Source organism: Lotus japonicus, chromosome 1 (assembly GCF_012489685.1).
Source record: "Lotus japonicus ecotype B-129 chromosome 1, LjGifu_v1.2".
Taxonomy (NCBI): Eukaryota; Viridiplantae; Streptophyta; class Magnoliopsida; order Fabales; family Fabaceae; genus Lotus; species Lotus japonicus.
The window spans coordinates 122,402,917-122,422,809 of record NC_080041.1 but is presented as its reverse complement, the minus strand read 5'-3'; the positions used below and the strand labels follow the sequence as shown (position 1 = coordinate 122,422,809).

General features: G+C 39.1%; 3 protein-coding genes and 1 pseudogene across 4 annotated transcripts; 2 read left to right on the top strand and 2 right to left on the bottom strand.

Moving 5' to 3' along the window:
• Positions 1–2,922: 2,922 nt before the first annotated feature.
• LOC130723041 (F-box protein At2g32560-like) lies at positions 2,923–8,764 on the top strand (annotated as a pseudogene).
• On the top strand, positions 8,256–10,356 carry LOC130723033 (protein MAIN-LIKE 1-like). The gene is made up of 3 exons (XM_057573956.1): positions 8,256–9,223; positions 9,305–10,065; positions 10,147–10,356. The coding sequence occupies exons 1-3, from the start codon at positions 8,818–8,820 to the stop codon at positions 10,354–10,356; spliced, it is 1,377 nt and encodes a 458-aa protein (XP_057429939.1). The 5' UTR covers positions 8,256–8,817.
• A 244-nt stretch (positions 10,357–10,600) lies between these two features.
• On the bottom strand, positions 10,601–11,578 carry LOC130732575 (uncharacterized). Of its 2 annotated transcripts, XM_057584592.1 has the most exons (4): positions 11,207–11,578; positions 11,021–11,122; positions 10,877–10,942; positions 10,601–10,784 (listed from the first exon to the last, which is right to left on the bottom strand). In XM_057584592.1, the coding sequence occupies exons 1-4, from the start codon at positions 11,564–11,566 to the stop codon at positions 10,725–10,727; spliced, it is 588 nt and encodes a 195-aa protein (XP_057440575.1). In that variant the 5' UTR covers positions 11,567–11,578; the 3' UTR covers positions 10,601–10,724. The 2 variants fall into 2 exon arrangements, with proteins under 2 accessions (XP_057440575.1, XP_057440574.1); XM_057584591.1 differs by having other exon boundaries at positions 11,021–11,578.
• Positions 11,579–12,750: 1,172 nt separating this feature from the next.
• Positions 12,751–14,968, bottom strand: LOC130723027 (uncharacterized). Its single transcript, XM_057573944.1, has 5 exons — positions 14,951–14,968; positions 14,268–14,876; positions 13,988–14,198; positions 13,699–13,897; positions 12,751–13,603 (listed from the first exon to the last, which is right to left on the bottom strand). The coding sequence occupies exons 1-5, from the start codon at positions 14,966–14,968 to the stop codon at positions 12,751–12,753; spliced, it is 1,890 nt and encodes a 629-aa protein (XP_057429927.1).
• Between the last annotated feature and the right edge of the window lie 4,925 nt (positions 14,969–19,893).

Below are 19,893 nucleotides of genomic sequence, written 5' to 3'. Positions count from 1 at the left end.
TGCAACGTGCGGCATTCCTCTGTGACGTGGCCCATGGCCTGGTGATAAACGCACCATTCACCTCCCGGTTCGCCGCTTATTCACGTCACTAACGGTTCCCGAAAGATTTCCGATTTAGACTTTCTGTCCCAGCACATCAGCTTTCCTTTTGGAGATGAATTTCTCCACTCCCTCGAGGATTTCCAATAGCTTTTCCTTTGCAATGTCCGAGGCTCCGCTGTTGTATTTGCTCCTCGGGCCTTCGTGTCTTGCTGCTTCAAACCACTGCTTACGTCGCGAATCAGCCACCTCCAATCTCTGAGAGTGTCCAACGGCTGAGGTGATGACGGTTCTTCTTCTGAGGGTTTCAACAAGGAGACTGAAGACTCCGCCTCCTTTTCGCGTCGCCTTCTATACGCGTGGCGCGGACCACGCGTGTGTTGCATCCTTTGTTCGCTTCGTCGATGTTGCGCTTCCATCAAGTGCCACTAACGAATCAAGAATTTTGACCAAAAAAATCAAAAACCAAAGAGAATTGCACGAAAAATCGAACTTCTCTCAGCCAAACCACAATCCACGTAGTCCGGGAATCGAAATCTACTGTTCCCCACAGACGACGTCAAATGTTCCATCCATGAACATTGAGATGAGGTATAGTACCTAAGGTGCAAGAACGTGATGTGAGATTCCTAAAGAGAATAAGAGCGTAACTGCTTTGGAGAGAGAATAACTGAATTTCAATCTTGTTATTTCACAAATGAGCCAAGAGTCCTTTACAATTGCTATCTCTCCCCTATTTATAGTTGGGGGAGTTGGGCTTAGCGCCTCTAACTCATCCTAATTGGCTAGTTGGCCTCCGGGAGGAAGGCCCAAGTCCCTGGCCCGCTCATCGCCCTAGGTCAACGCTCCTGGGCGAGGGACCCTGGGGTCTCGCCCAATCCAGTGGGTTTACATATTTCTACATAGATCCATTCGCAAGTGTAGCAACTTTGGTTTTTGGTTCATTGCAAGAGTCGAACAACTACAGTACAAAGAGTCTTCAACATCATATCTTCCAGGTGTAGTGGTGTTTAAGTACCATGCCTAAAACGATGAAGATGATCTTCACCACGCTCTTCTCTTCTTTTTATATAAGCATTAGTCATCTTCACTATTATATCCCCCACTTTCGCTCTCTTGTTTTCCTTTTATTTTCTAAAGCCTACTGGTGTGAATCTTTCACGATAAATTGAGTTCTTTTATAATGATGATGCAATTATTTTGGTATGTTGCTTTGGAGAATACATATTTTGATTAATTCTTTTTTTAGTAACTAAAGTATCTTGTATGTAAGTTGTGAACCTAGGCGCAACTTACAAGCAAAATGCTATAATTACCTATTAATTCATTGAAGTTTTTGTAAACGCTAAGATAGCAACCTAAGAGGGGAGAGTGAGTTAGGTTTACAGCAATGTAGTCAATTTAAAAACGCAAATTAAAAGTTCAAACGTAACGGAAGCTTAATCATACATATTAGGATGAAATCAAATATAACAACAAATAGAAATGCTGAAAAGTAAAAAGATAATGGATAAGAAGATCACAAATAAATGTATTCTAGTGCACCTTCACCAACCGAAGGGTACGTCCAGTCCCCCTTTCTGATTCAGGGATTTTTCCACTATATATGTAAGCAATGTTCAGTATGCCTCACACCAAGATTCTCTAGAACATCCTCAAGAAAACCACTTTCTTGTTTACACAGCACACACAAAACCCAATAGTGGACTCTGAATCACCCTGATTCAAAGAACCTTTTAACAATCACCAAACTCTATGATGATCTTTACCAAACACTATGGTGGAACAAGAATTAAACCGATTCAAGAAGAAGAAGAAGCTTTTACAATGGCTTAGAACTTCTATACTCAATCTTAGAACATAGATTTTTTTTTATGTTCACTATCAAGCACGTACAGTAACACTCAAGACTCTTAAATTTTTGTTTTGTGAAAGTTTGACAGCATTTTTCTATTTAAGATTTGAAGAACTCTCTCAAAGACTTGAGTTTTTGTAATCTGAATATTGTTCTTTTTGTTTTCAGAATCTAAAGGTGTATATGTAGTAGATTAGTTTGTAAAGAAACACAATGGTTCAAGACATCTGTTAAATGATTAAAAACGTACTGCTTGAGATTTAAAAGAAATTTCCGTTCAACAATTGTACTGCTTGAGTTTAACGATAAGACTATGTTTGAATTGATGGAACATAATGGAATGAAACGAAGCGGAATATAATGGAATGGAATGGAACGGAACGGAATGAAATGAAAATCTCATTCAATTGTTTGGGTATTTTATGATGGAACAGAACAAAGTTATCACTTCATTGTTTGGAGCGGAATAGGTTATAACTTTTTTATTCCTATATTACCCTTTCTTATATTTTTATAATTTTTCAAATATAATTCTCAAATCATATATCCCAAGTAAACATATTCCTTTTCTTTTTTATATTTTTTAATTCTTTCATTTTATCTCTCTTGAGTCTTGTCACAGAATTCATTTAGTATCTATCATTCATTCATTTTTTTTATAAAAAAAAAAAACTCAAATATTTGAGCTGTGTAGTATCAGGTGCCAACATTCTTTCTCACTACAACTCTGTATCTATCGATCTGTCCAGGATTATCTGATGCGTGAAGATAATAAGGAGACATGACATGGATGCTGCCTTCATCACCCGTGACTTCATCATTTGGTGTGCCTTCATCACCTTTAACTTTATCATCGGGTCCATCGTTCTTTGGCGGGGTAACCTTTTTCTTATTCCCAGCCATACCGATGCAATATCACGTTAACAGGTTTTTGGCTCTAGATACCATGTAAAATATTGTATTGTATTATATGCATAATTCAATTCCTCGTACACCATGTATCTATTTATAGGACAAGAGTCGCCTACGGTTGTTAACTCTATCCTATTATAAACAAATAGATAAAACAGAATCATCTACAAAAGATAAGGAACAGAAATAGATATAACAGATCTTGATATAACAGATCCTACTTATCTTTATCTACAAACTAGAACAAATATCAGCTGCAATCCATCAGTGTGACTCGGGGAGCCCTAGGAAGACGAAACATCACAGTGCGTTTTCCACTCGGAACTCTCCTTCAATGGAGAACACTGAAAAACGGGGTAACATGATCTCTCTCTTGAACCTGCCTGAACACGTTCTGGACTGCACCCTCAAACGCCTCTCACCAATGGAGCTCATCAAAATGTCCGAGGTGTGCACTTGTTTAAGGGACGCATGTCGAAGTGATCATCTGTGGGAAAACCACATGAAACAGAAATGGGGTAGAATCATTGGTGATGATACTTTCGAGGAATGGCAATGGCACCTAACAACTATAAAGTCAGGAAAAACCCTCTTGAATCAAGACATCAATCAGAATGGTTCACTTGGGTCTTTCTGTGATTCTAGGCCTGTGCTATACTTTGGTTCATATTTAGAAGGTTGCAAGGATGTTAAGACTTAAGAGCTTCTTATTAAATAACTTCATGATGGGTCTTTACTTGTCTCTAGAGGGTGGCAAGTTCTGGTTTTCAGCTCAAGTTTACAGGGTAAACTCTAGCTGCAGTTATCTAATTTTAATTTTATGGTTTTCATATAATGCTATTTTTCTTCAGGGCACGCTGGTTTCCAACGGCTTATTTAGCTATGACTTCAAAAGTGATACCTTTAAAGCAAGGTAAGGGAAGAATGACACCTTATTATTAAGTATTAACCATTTTTGAAATGTTACTTAATATTAACATTAGTGATTTAATGGGTTTATTTGGCGAATTAGTTTGAGTATGATACGGTTCGCGGTTCCTGACTCCGTGTGTAGGTTAGTGCATTTTTGCAAATCCTTTATTTTGAAGCTGAAATCAATTCTGGCTCAAGAAGCTTCCTGGTGACAGAATTGATTTAGTGGAAAAAAAACTAATTCAAATGTGCTATATACTAGGCCACCATGTGGGGGATGGCTGCGTATGTTGGACGGTATCCTCTGGGAAAAGCTGAGACTTTCCCCAGTTGAAGTCCCTCCATGTGTTCCTTACGTCTCTGACTGTTTGGAAGACTTAAAGCCCGGTGATCATATTGAGATCCAATGCAAAAACAATGGTGAACCTCATTATGGTAGGTTTCTATTTTCTAATTGAACTCATTCTATAAATTTTAAGCTGAAAACAACCATTGATCAGATTTATGTAGGTTTCGATTATCAATTTCTGTCTGCATTGCATGTTAATTTTTCTAATCAGTGGTGTTGTTGATAGCTTTACCTTAATTTTCATTTGCAAAATGAATAATGAAGTATTGAATTAAGGTTTATCAATTATCACTAAGGAATTGTAATGAGTGGTTTGCAGATTGGTCGCATGCTATTATTGGTCACTTGGACTCATGTAATGAGAATAAGGTTTACTGTAGCTGTCGTGATTCAGGTGAGAAATCATTTTGCATAACTTGAATTGTCTTGTATCAGTCACATTGTTATGCTTAATTGATTATTTGATTTGATTATCCTAGAAAATGAGTGTTGGCAGCACTCCTCTATTTAAATGAGTCTCCTGTCACCAAAAAATGAGCTTAGACAACTGTTACTTAGCAAACTAGTATTTTTAGAGAGCAAGGGTTTGTCGCGTCAACAACACATTTTTGCTCCATTCACGTTTAGTGCCTAGAATGCAAAATGTCTGTTGATTTTGCATCAGTGACATTTTGCAGCACTCCTAAACTATTTTCTGATGCAAAATCAATTGACATTTTGAGTTTTTCATAAGTTCAAACACACACTAAACCATTTTGTATAAATTGAATTGTCTTGTATCAATCAAATTGGTTATGTATAGCTGATTATTTGATTATCCCCGAAAATGAGTGTTGGTAGCACTCCTCTATTTAAATGAGCCTCCTGTCACACAATAAAGATACCATACAAGCATAGACATCTGTTACTTAGCCAACTAGTATTTTCAGAGAGCAAGGGTCTTTTTGCATAGACGTGTGTTTCGTTCAATGTCAACAACACATTTTTGCTCCATTCATCTTTGGTGCCTAGAATGCGCAATGTCACTTTCTGATGCAAAATCAACTGACATTTTGAGTTTTCAAAAGTTCAAACACACTAAACCACTTGGCATAAATTTCAGTCTTGTATCAATCAAACTAACTGCTGCATATTCTAAAAACAAAAGATCTACATAATATCTTAGAATACTGTAATGTAAGGCACACTCCCTGCTGCAAAATACAACCCCATAATTCCCCCACATACCTGTCCTTTCACTGGTATTTGCTTCATGATTCTTTGAGCACGGTATGATTTTAATTCTCTTTCCTGATTACAGAGACACTGGTCCTAGAGTTCAGGCAATTTCCTTCTCAGGGGAATGCCTTGAGACGAGTTAAGCTATCGAGACACAATAATGGGGAACAAGCAGACCAAGAGATCGGTATTTTTGGAGGAATTAGAAAGCTTCGCACTGAAGAGGAGATTGGAAAATGGAATGAGCATTTAACCTCAGGGTCCTCTATATAAACTTTGCATTTCAGTATACTTTATTTTCAGTAAGGATTGTTATTACGAATTTTTTATAAACAAAACACATTAGTGCATTACTGTCTAAGTTGAACTCCGAGCCCTGGATTTGGCACCCCAGGGCTTAGAAATGCCACCCCACTTAAAAGTGGGGAAATACTATTATGCCCCTCCGTGTTTTATTTCGGAATACCCATTTCCGAAGTCTTTCTGATTTTGAGATTCTGATATGCTTCGGAGGGTAAAGTTCCGAAGGCTGTTGTATTAATTCAAAACACGGGCTCATTTCCCATTTCATTCCGAATTCCTTCTTGAACTTCCATTTCCGAAGCCCTCCAAACCTTCACAGCCTTCATCAGAGCTCTCCCTTCATCGCTCTTCATCATCTTCTTCGTCAACTGGAAGTAGAATTCCGCCCGCAATAGAGGTAAGGGCCTTCATAATCTTCGTGATCTTGTTGTTGCTGTCAGGGTTACGGATTCGAATTGTTGCTCTTGAAATTGTTGAATGCGGTTTGGTATTTCGTGTATTAGGGTTTTAGTGATTTGTGGATTGTGCGGTTTTAGGGTTTGTTGAAATTGTTGGGTGCGATTTGTTGGGTGAAATTGTTGGGTGCAGCTTGAACAATTGTGCGGTTTTAGTATCTCATTCTTGAAGATGTCTGATTGAAGCTCTTGTTGATGTTGGTTTACTGTAAATTAACTTGTTCATGTTCATGCAGAGCCAAGGGAGCATGCTTTCTGCCTTGATTGTGCTAGAAGTGATTCACTGTGCTACCTGTAAGGATTTCTTATCTTCTGATCCTGATCTTCATATAGTAAAACAATGGACACTAGTGGCTTTTGTATGTTTTACTTTTATGCTTCATATAATAGGAAAGTCTGGTGCTTAAATATGTTGATTTTGGTGCTTAATATGTTGAATGAGATACTCAACCAAGTAAGGCTAATCCAATACTTGATACTCTTAACTAGGACAAACAGCCCTTACTCTACCGTGATAAATGAACACCTCTAATGGTTGTGGCATGCAGATCATATTGGTCCCAACCAATTCCCATAGTGTTTCTGTACAGAACTATGAAAACACACTTATGCTCTATCTTTGATAATTTTTTAGTTTAGTTATTTTGGATTGGCTTTTTCATCAGTTAACTTTAGTTAAGTCATATTTAACATTGTGCCAACATGTTTATATTTTACATTCATTTATATTGCCAGAATTAATTCACTTCTGAGGAGAGAAAAGAGAAGTTATCCAAACATGCTATGAGAGTACCAACTTTATGACTTGCTGCTAAAAGCATTGTATAGTGGAAATGGCAATCACACTTGTCACTACAGCTACTATTATCATAACCAGTGCTATAATTTTATCCCTTCTTGCTGATATACCATATGCATCCCTGTCATTGTAAACAACAAAGAAAATTAGGAACCTGATATGGATGTTGATTTCAGGCAGATTTGATTAGTTAGGTTAATTTAGCATATTTCAATTTTTATTTTTATATCTTTATTAGTTAGGAAATATTATATTTTTATTAGTAATGATTTGAATGTTTTTCTTTAACAGATAAGATTTGATTGTTTCTTATCTTATTAGATATAGGATCTTTTTAATTAGATAAGATTCTAGTTTCCCTAATTAGATAAGATTCTAGTTTCCCTATTTGCTTGTACTCAACCCTTAAGTTGATAATCTTAGTTTCTACTTTTTAATTTGAATAGAAACACTGGCCTTGCTACTCATGCAGCTGTGTGCTTTTTGCTGAATGAGATGCTCAACCAGAACACTTTTGTTTCTTTTTCCATTTGATAATCAATTTTGTTTAAAGAAAAGTTGATCTAAACATCCTCAACATACTTGATACATGTTTTGCCCTCCGTACTTTCAGTTTTCATTCTTAGAAAACTGTGTTCAAGTTGAGTAGCATTTACATATACTGGTTTATTCTTTTCAGTACATAAATATGCTAGACATGCTTATTGATCAAGTATGTTAGACATTCTTTTTATTTACATATACTGGTTTACATATAGCATTTACATATACTGGTTTACATATACTGGTTTATTGATAATCTTAGTTTCTACTTTTTAATTTGAATAGAAACACTGGCCTTGCTACTCATGCAGCTGTGTGCTTTTTGCTGAATGAGATACTCAACCATAACACTTTTGTTTCTTTTCCCTTTGATAATCAATTTTGTTTAAAGAAAAGTTGATCTAAACATCCTCAACATACTTGATACATGTTTTGCCCTCCATACTTTCAGTTTTCATTCTTAGAAAACTGTCTTCAAGTTGAGTAGCATTTACATATACTGGTTTATTCTTTTCAGTACATAAATATGCTAGACATGCTTATTGATCAAGTATGTTAGACATTCTTTTTATTTACATATACTGGTTTATTGATCAGGAAACTGTTGAAAAGATTAGAGTTGCAATCAAAGAACAAACAGAAATCACTGTTCAGTTTATCAGAGGTAAATAACCTGTCTTGGTTGATATATGTAGCCTCTTGAATATTAAGTTTCTTCTAGCTTTCAGCTGATTGCATGAATATTAAGTTGATAATCTGTCTTGGTACATATCTCTTGCTGATTGCATGAATATTCAGTTATAAAGCTCATCAATTGGTACTTTTACAATTATCTGATGAGTATTATTTTTTAATAGATGGCTAAGAGGAAGAGCCAAGGTCGCAGGAAATCACATGTTGTTGGGAGCTCCCATGATGCCACGGAGGATGTTGAGGATCGCCACACAGCCCCGGATGATGTTGAGGATCGCCACAGACGGCTGCATGCTTCTTTTCGTAGAGTCAGAGGCAGATTTGGTGAGGACCAGGATGTTGGTGGGACATCAAATGAGGAGCGTCGAGACCCTTGTGAGATGATTCCTGAGCCTTCTCGTCAGACGACTCCCGAGCCTTCTCCGCCTTCTCCGCCTTCTCGTCAGATGACTCCTCAGAGTTCGACAGAGAATGAGCATGAGGTTGATGTGGAGCATGAGGCTGATGTGGAGCTTCAGGTTGATGTGGAGCCTGAGGTTGGTGTGGAGCTTGAGAGTGATGCTGGAGCACGACGGGATGAGGTGCCAGTCCAGACAGAGGCACCGTTGTCAGGGGGCCTGATGATCTGTCACTTTTGGTCCGTTACCCACATCACGTTGCGCCGTGTCTGTGGCATCATATTATAGGCACCGACCCGCGTTACCCCGATCGAGGTGTGTTGAAGTTTGCCATCGCTGGGATGAAGCTGGAAAAGCTGACATGTGAGGGCGAGGGAGACGATATGAGCGCTGTTCGTCAGCGTGTGGAGGGGACCGGACTCTATCCGCTCTTCAGTTGCACCTATCCGGAGATAGACACACCCCTTCTATCTACCCTCGTCGAGAGATGGCATGAGGATACCAGCAGCTTCCACATGCCATTCGGGGAGATGACCATCACCCTGGATGACGTGTCATCTATACTTCATCTGCCGATGGGTGATAGGTTTTATACTCCCGGACAGGCCAACAGAGAACAGGCAGCGGAGACCTGTGTTCTGCTCTTAGGAGGGGTAGCCACAGACTACATCATGGAGTTTAAGGCGGTGAAGACCATTGGCTTGCGGTTCGGGTTCTTGCAGACTCTTTACACTAGGGCTCTTGCTGGTTAGTTATACTGTATATTTAATTTATTTTCAACTATTATATGTGAATTAAATGATTAATGGTTTCTTTGTTGTACTTTAGAGCATCGGCATGACCATGCAGCACGGATGTGGCTACTTCACCTCCTCGGCTCGACCTTGTTTGCGAACAAGAGTGGAGGACACTACACTTCTGTCCATTGGATCGGCATGCTGCAGCACCTTGATCGGGTGTTAGAGTATGCGTGGGGCGCCATTGCACTAGCTACACTGTATGATGCACTTGGTCATGCCTCACGGAGGAAGACCAAGCAGATGAGCGGTTGTTCTTCCCTCCTGGTAGCTTGGGTGTTTGAGCACTTCCCACCCACCATTATTCAGCGGATTGAGGTCCCCGAGTACACGGAGGACCAGCCCAGAGTGTGCAGGTGGATGGAGTCACGGGCTGGGCATGCAGGACTGATGGAGAGGCGAGTTCTCTTTGATGAGATGACGGCAGAGGACGTCATATGGACACCGTATGAGGAGCACAGGAGTCACAGAGAGCTGGACGTCCGAGCTTTATACTCAGGCTACATCCGGACTCCCATCCGGGCGGCCGTGCGACCTCATCTTCCTGAGCGTGTGATGCGGCAGTTTGGGTACGTGCAGCCTATCCCGCGACACCCATCTGTTGTGATGGGCATGAGTTCTGCTGCGGAGGTCGATGATGCAGCATACCTGGATTATGAGCCACACTTGATTCCAGAGGGGGTCCCTAGTATAGTGGATGGAGCGGCAGTAGATGATTACCTGGACTGGTACACCGGTGTATCTCACCGGTTCATCATCCCGGATGAGAGTAGGGCCGATCTCAGTGCTGTGGTAAGTGTGAACTTAATTTTCTTTATGCATTTGTGGTTTTGTGTATGCGGTTTACTAACATGTATATTGATTTATTTTCAGGCTTCTTTGCGTCGGGTCGTTGATTTGCTAGAGCAGGGACTTGAGGTCGATGACGGTCCCCCTAGAGATACACGCTCCCGCACTTTATTAGAGAAGTGCCTCACTGTCATCAGGGACTTGAGCAGGACCCAGGGCGTCGCTTTCGTTGGTGTACGAGGAGGCAGAGGTCGAGGTAGAGGAGGAGGCGGAGGTGGAGGTGGAGATAGATGAGGTGGCAGAGGCGGAGGCAGAGGTCGTAGGGGTAGGGTGGGTCGTAGGGGCAGGGGACAGTGACATTATTATTATGTGTACTTTTATCGCACTATTAGTTTATACACGCTTTATTATCGGTCTGTACTTTTATCGCATTATTAGTTTGGATTTCACATTATCACGCTTTACTTGATTTAATTACATTTTTATCTCTTTTTAAATCAAGTAAAATAACAAACAAAATCCAATGGGAAGTAAAATAACGCACATAATCCAATTGAAGCAAAATAACGTACATAATTCAAGGGACGCAACATAGCCTACATAATCCAGGTCAAGGATTTTTTAAAGTTGCAAATAATTCAAAATTAGCCAAATAACATTAATCAATCTTCTGTAATGTCGGTGAATGTTTCTGATGGAGGTCCACAGTCACTGGAGAATACCTGTGAAAATTCACATAAATGAAAATTGAGATGTGTAAAAATCCACAGTCACTTTTATTTTAATTATATATGTGTAAAAAAGATTTTCATACCTTAACTATGTTGGGCAATGTTATGTTCAGGTAACAATTAGATTTTCTAGGAGAAAACACAGCTACCTAAAAGCAAAAAAGGAAGAAATAATGTTTAGTCTAAAGAAGTAGAAACAATAGTCAAGTCGGTTAGAAATAATAAACCTTCTGGATAAGCATAACAGATCCAACATTTATGTCCTTCGCGAATTCGCTTTCAGTGAAAACCTTGTGATGGACACTAGCACCGACAGTGCCCGTAGGATCCTGAAACTCAAACTCATATGGCATTGACAGAGGACATTTAAATACCATGACATTGATGAAAAAGAACGCGGAAGATGGAAATACCTTCAGGGTAACTGACACATCGCCGAATCCGTTTGGCGTGCATGATTTGATAACTGCGACGATGAGATCGACCCTTTCTAGATGGTGAGTGATGGAACCCAGAGGAGTTGCAGATCCGCCTAATTGCAGGGCTGAAAGCCAAGCATTGGAGTGAAAATCGGGATCAGTGTCGTGACCGTCTTCGACGACGCGCCAAACAAATTGTTGGGTTGGAATGAGGTGTCCGTCGGTGGTGGAGCTGCGTTGAATCATGGCGGCCTGGACAACACCAGCAGGGCCGGGAATGAGAGGACGAGAACTTGCAAAAGAGTTGCCTCGGAGTTTGCAAGGGCTGATGAAGGTGGGCAAATCTTGTTCCATTTTGATTTTGAAGGTTTCGTTGAAAGAATGGATGAATACCAGAAAGCTTAAATCAAGCAAATTTATAGATGAAGGAGTAATGGGGTTGGTTGTTGTTGGTGGTTGATAGTAATTAGGTTGGCTGTGGTTGGTTGAGAGTAATGAGGTTGGTTGTGGTTGGTTGTGGATAGTGATGGAGAGATTTAAAATTAAAATGAGAAAAAAAATTAAAGTTCGAATCCCCATATTCCGAAGTTGTTCGGAAAGTAAATGTCAATCGTGTTCCGAACTATAGTTTTCGGACTAGAGCCTTCCGAATGGTGAAAACAAATGGGGTGGCAAGTTACCTGACTCTAATAATACGGACATTAGCTTTCCGAAGTACTTCGGAAACCAAAGTTCCGAAATCTGCTTAACCAGTTAAAATGACAGTACCAGAAACAATGCAGGCAGAAACCACAAATTCTCATAACCAGCTACATTGCAGGGCAGAAACAGATAAAATGCACATGAGAAACAGTTTAATACTACATCATAATACTTTGAACTTCTAATTAGTGGTACATATGTCATAGATACAAATTAACAAACATCAATCCTAGTCTCAATCTTCTCCAAGGTCTATAAAGACATTCTCTTGAGGACCACCCGTAGCATCAATCCAAGCATTCAATTCTGCCGTAAATGTAGCCAAACGCGCCGCATACGGGATGATCCATTGGTCGGTGGGTTCTTTGGCCAAAAACGGCCATTGGGGAGCTAGTGTTGGCATAGGATGTCCCGGCTTTAGCTTGAGCTACATTTGAGAGTATAGCAATAAAGTTAGATAAGAACAAAGTGGCTGAGTACAAAGTATACTAATTTAACGTGACAAGCGAGTGTAAGGTACTTAACAAAAGTTATACCTGAACAAAGTGGTTGGTGACGTGACCAACTGCTATAACGGGATGTACTTCCGGTGGGGCGCCTCCTCTCAATGGCAGATAAGTGTAACAACCGTCTAGTGAAATGGAGATGAAGACAACTTGAAACCTCGTAGCAATGAGGTACCCCATCTCCGGTAGAGACATCCACTTGTCTTCAGTTGCAATTGTACCAATCGGAAGGATGAGACGATTTTGTAGAGACTGAACCCTCTCGTAACCAAATATGTTGCTATAGTAAGCGGTATTCTATGAGAGTTCTACAAGAAACTCTTCCCTAATCTAAGGCCAACCGTCTTGACCTATGTCGGGTCTGAACAATGCAGCAACTGATCTATAACCACAATTACCATCTGGAATAACATCTATGACTTTTTCTATATATTGATGGAAGAAAGATGGCAAATCATCCAAGTATATGTTGGTGGAGGACTGCTTGCTCTTCTTAGATTTCTTGTTTCGAGGACAAGAGACTTTGTTAGGTGTTGGCTTGAGGCTATTGTTAACATGTTCCCAATAACAAGGATCACGCTGTAAGGATGGTTTTTGTTGACTAGGTGGTTTACTCTCCATAGCCTTGGACGAGCGCTTGGGCTTTATCTTCACTTGAGGAGGACACAGTGAACTACTAGAAGGACAATAGAGCTCCTTTACCTTCCTCCTTAGCATACTTTGGCCCGCAACATCCAAAGTGTTGAAATAAGCGGTCAAGCAATCAATCTCTGACTTGAGGTCTCCTTGGTTTGAGGCTTGACTCCCAATGGGTACATGGTCCCAACCAAGTATCTTCCAGAAAGTATGGATTGCCTCATACGGAATTCTATCATAACTATGAAGTGCACACGCACAAGGAAGCCCATGGGTAACTTGGAACGCGCATCCACAACTATCACGCATCACTCTGTTCTGTTCATCTTCCATGAGTTGCATGGCCTTTCTGGACACAAATCCCCTGATATTTGTATACATGGGCGACTTGAAACGATGTTCTACAAGGTTGATACTGCGCTCAAATGATGCCTTGATTTCATTGTGTCGTACAGTGGTCAACCTATCCACTGCATCCCACGAGGCGCACAAGTCACCTCTGCCGTCTTTCAGCATCCTCTTCAAGGTTGAGTGTGCACTTTCAGCCCTGCATACAAAAGATCATACTCTATCAATTTCTGGTAATAAAGCAAGACTATGAAATGAAAAAAAATATCACAACCAATAAAGTGTGCATTGTACCTGTTACTCGTTGTTGTTCCAAAATGCAACACAGAATTGGTCCACGCACTCACAAATTTATCCTTGTGCTTTAACCATGTAGTAGAAATGTAGGATATGAAATCTGGGAAGTCCTTACACATGACACACATTTCCTTCCATTCCTCATCAAATTGTTCCACTGTTTCAGCATATATCAGGCATTTCCAGTTCTCCATCACTGAAAGGGCAAAATCATCCGTGCCAATCAACACTTTGCACTTTGCCTCCACATTCTTGTTTATGTGGAACAGGCATAATAAATTGGTACAATTGGGAAGACATTGCTTAACAGCACTCAGTAAAGCCAAATCTCTGTCAGTCACAATCACTTGAGGTAATCTGGCATCATCGGCAATAAGAGACTTCATGCACTCCAAGGCCCAAACATAGTCAATTGTGTGCTCCCTAACTATGTAGCAAAATGCTATGGAGAAAGTCAACCCCGTAGAAGTGAGACCAACCATTTCAAGCAAGGGGATCTGATATTTGTTTGTCTTGTACGTGCAATCCATGATGACCACATGAGGGAATGTGTTGAAGAGTCTGACCGCATCAGGATGAGCCCAAAAGAGATCCCTAATCTCACTTGAATCAGCTTGTTGCCTTTCAAAGTGAACATACTTGGCTTCTACCAACTTCTTCATCAAATGTTGCATTTCTGTCAATGGTCCCCTCTCATCTTTTTTAAACCTTTTGTTGCAACTGTAAACTTGAGTGATTGTAGTCAAGTTACCTGGATTGTTTTCCTTCAATGCCGCTAGTATTTGTCTCGGTGGAGTCCAAGTACTAGTCATGGTGCCCACAAGCCCCTTTTCTTCCTCTGTAAGTCGACCAACGTAGGGGTGGCCAACTAGTGATTTAGCTGATTCATGGTTGTGTTTACCATCCATCACTTTCAGCCGCCACATTCTATCACCCTTCGCAGGTCGTCCTTTGAGATTAAACTTACAATCAGTCTTTTGTGATGCGGTCTTTTTGTACTTGAATGTATTCGGGTCCTTGTATGGCTTGTAAATACCATGCTTCGCACACTTAATAGTAACAAATACCTTTCCTCCACTTATAGCATAGTCAGACCTTGCGATCACCAGCACATAACCATTCGCCTTTCCAACATTCTTAGCCCATTGTTCAAGCTCATCACGAGTATCAAATATCTGTTCAATGATAACATATTGCTTTAGAAATAAAATATCCTACCAACCATCACTAATTATTCAATGATCATCACATCATTTTCCAAATACATAGTAGTATGTTCCAACAATAATTATTCAATGAATACCTGATCAGTTGTAAATAAATGTGTGGCGTCCACGCTTATACGAGGGGGCACCCACGGAATGATATTGTTAGGCTCAACATTCCCAGAACCGCATGCGGCATCGCATGCGGCATCAACCAGTAAATCTTCTTCATATAGGTACGGTTCAGTCATTCAGCCTGCATGTAACAAACTGCAACTGGTTAACAATTTCGGATATTGTGATTCTGAAACAATTCGGATAGAGACAATCCGAATTAGTTCGGATACAGACAATCCGTAACAAGCTCGACAGCATCAGAATACAAGCAAACAATGGTGGTGCAAAACGAACTTCCAACAAACAACAATGAAATGTAACTACAATGATAAGTAAAGCAGGATATGAAGGGGGAGAGAAATGAAACTTACCAGAAGGAACTTGGTAGCAAGGTGGAACTTGGAAGGAGATGGTGGTTGAGGGTGGAGCAAGTGGAACTTGGAAGGAGATGGTTGTGAGGGGGAGGAAAACAAACGTGGAGGAAGAAGAGGAAGAGTGGTGGTGGTGGAGTTTTTTGAATCTGATTGTAATGGGGGGGTGGTGATGGGGTTGGTGGTGGAGGAGTAATGGTGATGGAGTTGGTGGTGGAGGAGTAATGGTGCTCAAAAGGTGGCAGTGTGCGACAGGTTTTCGGACTCAAAGAATCCGAACTAGTTCGGATAGTAATGTTCCGAATTATGTCTGTCATTTAAGTGTCTGATTCAACAAGGTATTATTCGAAACTTTGGATTCCGAAGTGTTACGGATACCTTGTGTCTGAAAGGGTAGTTCTGGCATTTTTTAAAAAATCTGGGGTGGCATTTCTAAGCCCTGGGGTGCCAAATCCAGGGCTCTTGAACTCCTAGTAGCTTTTTTGGGAGCTGAATTTATTATAGAGGATCTGAACTTGAATCCAAACATGGTATTAGTGTATGGTGTGTACACACATGCAAAATCTTAACTATACAATATACTATGGGTTAAAATTTAAAGAGGACTAAGTTATAATATATTGTCAATTTTGAAAATCAAAGGCAGAAGTTTTCTGGTGTCAAACTCTAATTTCTATGTAGCTGAACAGTTAAGTTCATTTTAATTCAGCTTCATATGTACCTAACATGACTAGCACACTTTGTTTTTGTTTTTGTTTTTGTTTTTGTTTTTGTTTTTGTTTTTGTTGTGTATCTAGATAGATAGAGATCAGTATGATTTGAATCCTGGACTTCAGAAATCTTAATCCATCAAGTTCCATATAGGTTATCCATACCAGTCTTTTTTTTTCTTTTTCTTTTAGTGTACAAAATTTAGCATTTGTGTCATTCATTGTGCGGAACTCGACACAAAAAGTGAGCAAATTAAGAGATTCTACATGTAATTTATAAATAATAATAATAAGATTTGAGGATAAATATAGTCGTAGTTTATCAAGAAGATCACTTCAAATTAACTTTTTTCCTTAAAATCATACACAAAAATGTATGAATCAACTTAATGATGATTAATTTGAATGGAAAAATTTCTTTCTGAGTTTAATTTTGATGCACCGACGGTGTAAAGTTTTTTTACACCGTCAACCAATTAGATTTTAAGGATGTGAGAAAATCTCTCTTTTTATTTAATTTCATTAATTGACGTGGCATATTCTCGAAATCTGATTGGTTGACGGTATAAAAAAACTTTACACCGTCGGTGCATCAAACTTTTTCTCTTTCTAGAATATGAATTATGTGTTCTTCGCTCAATCGTGTTCATATCCAATTCATTAAATGGCAATTTTCCAACATCAATTTGATCTCAACCAATAGAACTTTGAGAAGATTTATATATATATATATATATATATATATATATATATATATATATATATATATATATATATATATATATATATGAGATGTATCATATGAGAAAGCTTTTTTTTATGAGAAAATGAAAATGAGTTTTGAGCCATTAGATTAAAATAAATGGCTATGATTAAAACCCTTAAGTAATTAAGTCACGTGCCTCCTTTCAGTGAAACTTTTTACTATGTGCGTTTAAGGGTTCATATTCTGGCCAGACGCTGAGGCCGCCGTCTTCCTGCCAATAATTTACTGTGATGTTCTCCACATAAACCACAACGCACAACGCCACAACCCCTATATCACATGCCTTCATGGAGGTTGAATTGTTCAATTTATTGGAGGTTCTTCAAATTTTAGGAGAAAAAGAACATGACAGATGGATGTGTGGCATTGATTGCAGTGGGAATTTGTTTCCCCTATATTAGATGAAGTTAAAAAGGTATCGCAGTGGAAGAATGATTGCAGGGGGAATGACTCTCGCAAGTAATGGGCAGCGGTGGCGAGCAAATTTTGTAGGGAGGAAGAGTGAAACTCTATCACGTGACTTTAGTAATCAAATATTTTAATCAAATCTAATGGCTTAAAATCATTCACATTTTCTCATATAAAAAAAACTTTCTCATATGATACATCCTCTATATATATATATATAGGTCACCCAAAAAAAAAAAAAACAGCACTTACTATCATGTGGATCAAAATATAAATTTAAGAGTTCAATTAATTATTTTCCCTCTTCTTTTATATCTTATCAACAAATCATTAAGGCTTAATTGCAGTTTTCATCCCTGATGTTTGACCTTTGTGCAATTTGAATCCCCTTTGTTTAAAACGAGCGATTTTAGTCCACAGACTTTCAATTTGTGTCAATTGGATCCTGCCGTTAGTCTACCGTTCAATTGAAACATAAGTTACATACGTGGCGCTCATTAATGACGTGGCTCTGACACATTTAACCACTCAGATGCCACCTGGACTCCACGTAATACAAAATAAAATTAATTAAAATTCTAAAAAATAAAATAATCATAATTTTTTTATTTTTAATTTAATCAAATCTTTAATCTCTAATCACTCTCCATCTTCATATCCAATAAATCAACACCAAAAAGATCTAGAAATAAGTTTCAGAAGTAACAACAAAACAACAAGTTATAGAAATTCCAGAAACAAAAATCAACTTTTCCCCTTCCTTCGCCCAAATCCAGGAAAAAAAATCCAGAAAGAGAAAAAAAAATCTGACATCAACCACCATCTCCATCTTCATCTCCATCTTCATCTTCATCCCAATAACACCAAAAACCTATTTCCATAAATAATAAGTCGCTCTCCTTGCTGTGCGTCCAAGATCCTTTCCTTTTTACGGTTTTACCCCATTCTCACTCCTTTTTACCCCTATTTCGTCTGGAGAGTGGTTGTAAGAACCCAGATCTGAAAGAAGAAGAAAGATGGGGGCCATTTGTCTTTTGTATTCGAAGAACCCAGATCTGAAACAATTGCGCCAACTTGAATAACAATGACCACAGGAAAGGGAATTGCGAGAACAAAAAAGAAATCAGAATCAATAGGAAGTTGAAATAAATTAAAGCAATCAGTTTTTGTGAATCGAAGAAAGATCTGAAGCAAATGAAATAGGTTTTTATCTTCATTCAAGGCTCGATTGGTTGAATGAAACACTCACAATCCTTCGTCCTTTCTGCTTATGATCACGGCTTTTTTGGATTTTGGTGAAAATGGTCGAAGAAAGATAATGAAGATGGTGGGATGCAGATGATAGAAGATACATTAGATTTTTTTTTTGACGTTCAATGATTAAAAATTGAAAAAAAAATAGTTTATGTAGAATTTCATTTTTTTTTTCTTTAGTTTATTTAGTGATGTATCATCTTTTTTTTTTTTTGAAAAGGTGATGTGTCATCTTTGGTGGTGTAATTAGCAAAAAAAAAAAAATCTATATAAGAATATTCTGTTTGGAATTTAACGGAGACTAACAGTAGGACTCAATTCGCACAATTTGAAAGTTCGTGGACTAAAATCGCTCGTTTTAAACAAGGGGGATTCAAATTGCACAAAGGTCAAATATCAGGGACGAAAAATGCAATTAAGCCAATCATTAATTTAACAAAAACAATAGGCCTGTTTCCCCAGTGGTTTCTTGGTTCAGAGATTTTATCTTGAGACTTTGGGATTGGAACCAGCACAACAATTTGGATTCTAAATAACCACGGTATTGCATTATAGACCACTTTTTATATCATTCTCAATGCTAGGTAGAGGTTGACTAAAAAGTGTTTTTTTTTCCATTTACACAAGTGATAATCACACTCTCAACCACTTGCTTCAAGGACAAAGTACTTAACCATATGGCGAATGGAACCCCATAGAAAATAGGCCTAGTCCTTGGAGACGCCCTTTGCCACATGCCCTCAATTTGGAGTTCTCATCAAAGACCATATGGGAAAGACCATCTTCAAAAACTCGAGGAAAGTGGTAGCCTCTTTGGTGTTGGTAGCGGAAGCCCTAGCCATTAGGGAGGACTTCATCTTAGCAGTGAACTTCCATATCGAGCACGCCTTGGTGGAATCGAATAACCAACAAGTCACGTCTCTCATCAAAAGCGACAACTCCAATTGGACCATCTCTCCATCCTCCAAGATAGCCATCGACTTAGGCAGCAATTACCCTTGAGTGGAGGAATGTGGGTGGTGAGGGAAAGAAACTCTGAAGCCTACGAGCTAGCAGCGGAGCACCACCAGGAAGGAACGAGGTCCGTCTTCTAGATTATTGTGCGTTGAAGGAGAGAGATAAGTCTCGGGTCTAGTGTTAAAGCTAACAAGGTTCTCTCACACTAATATTAATAGCTCTTGTACTTGATGTATCTAGGGATATATTTTACTACTGACAAGCGAATAGCCCTTATCTGAGCCGGTGCGCTGACATTCTGTCCCATCCTTGTAATGTTCTACAATTGGGCCTGAGCCTTCTTTCTTCAATTACATTATCAAACAAATATTTACCGTGTTACTAAAAATTTAACTTTAGCCTCA

Bases quoted from the DNA above. Each gene is read 5' to 3' on its own strand.
- LOC130723033 (XM_057573956.1), top strand. From the start codon at position 8,818: ATGAAGCTGGAAAAGCTGACATGTGAGGGCGAGGGAGACGATATGAGC. The intron at 9,224-9,304 runs GTTAGTTATACT...GTTGTACTTTAG, and splicing joins TTACACTAGGGCTCTTGCTG to AGCATCGGCATGACCATGCA. The intron at 10,066-10,146 runs GTAAGTGTGAAC...ATTTATTTTCAG, and splicing joins GGGCCGATCTCAGTGCTGTG to GCTTCTTTGCGTCGGGTCGT.
- LOC130732575 (XM_057584591.1), bottom strand. From the start codon at position 11,566: ATGGAACAAGATTTGCCCACCTTCATCAGCCCTTGCAAACTCCGAGGC. The intron at 10,943-11,020 runs GTTTATTATTTC...TTTTGCTTTTAG, and splicing joins CTGTTATGCTTATCCAGAAG to GTAGCTGTGTTTTCTCCTAG. The intron at 10,785-10,876 runs GTATGAAAATCT...GAATTTTCACAG, and splicing joins CATTGCCCAACATAGTTAAG to GTATTCTCCAGTGACTGTGG.
- LOC130723027 (XM_057573944.1), bottom strand. The intron at 13,898-13,987 runs GTACCAATTTAT...TTGCCCTTTCAG, and splicing joins TAAGCAATGTCTTCCCAATT to TGATGGAGAACTGGAAATGC. The intron at 13,604-13,698 runs GTACAATGCACA...TTTTGTATGCAG, and splicing joins GGAACAACAACGAGTAACAG to GGCTGAAAGTGCACACTCAA.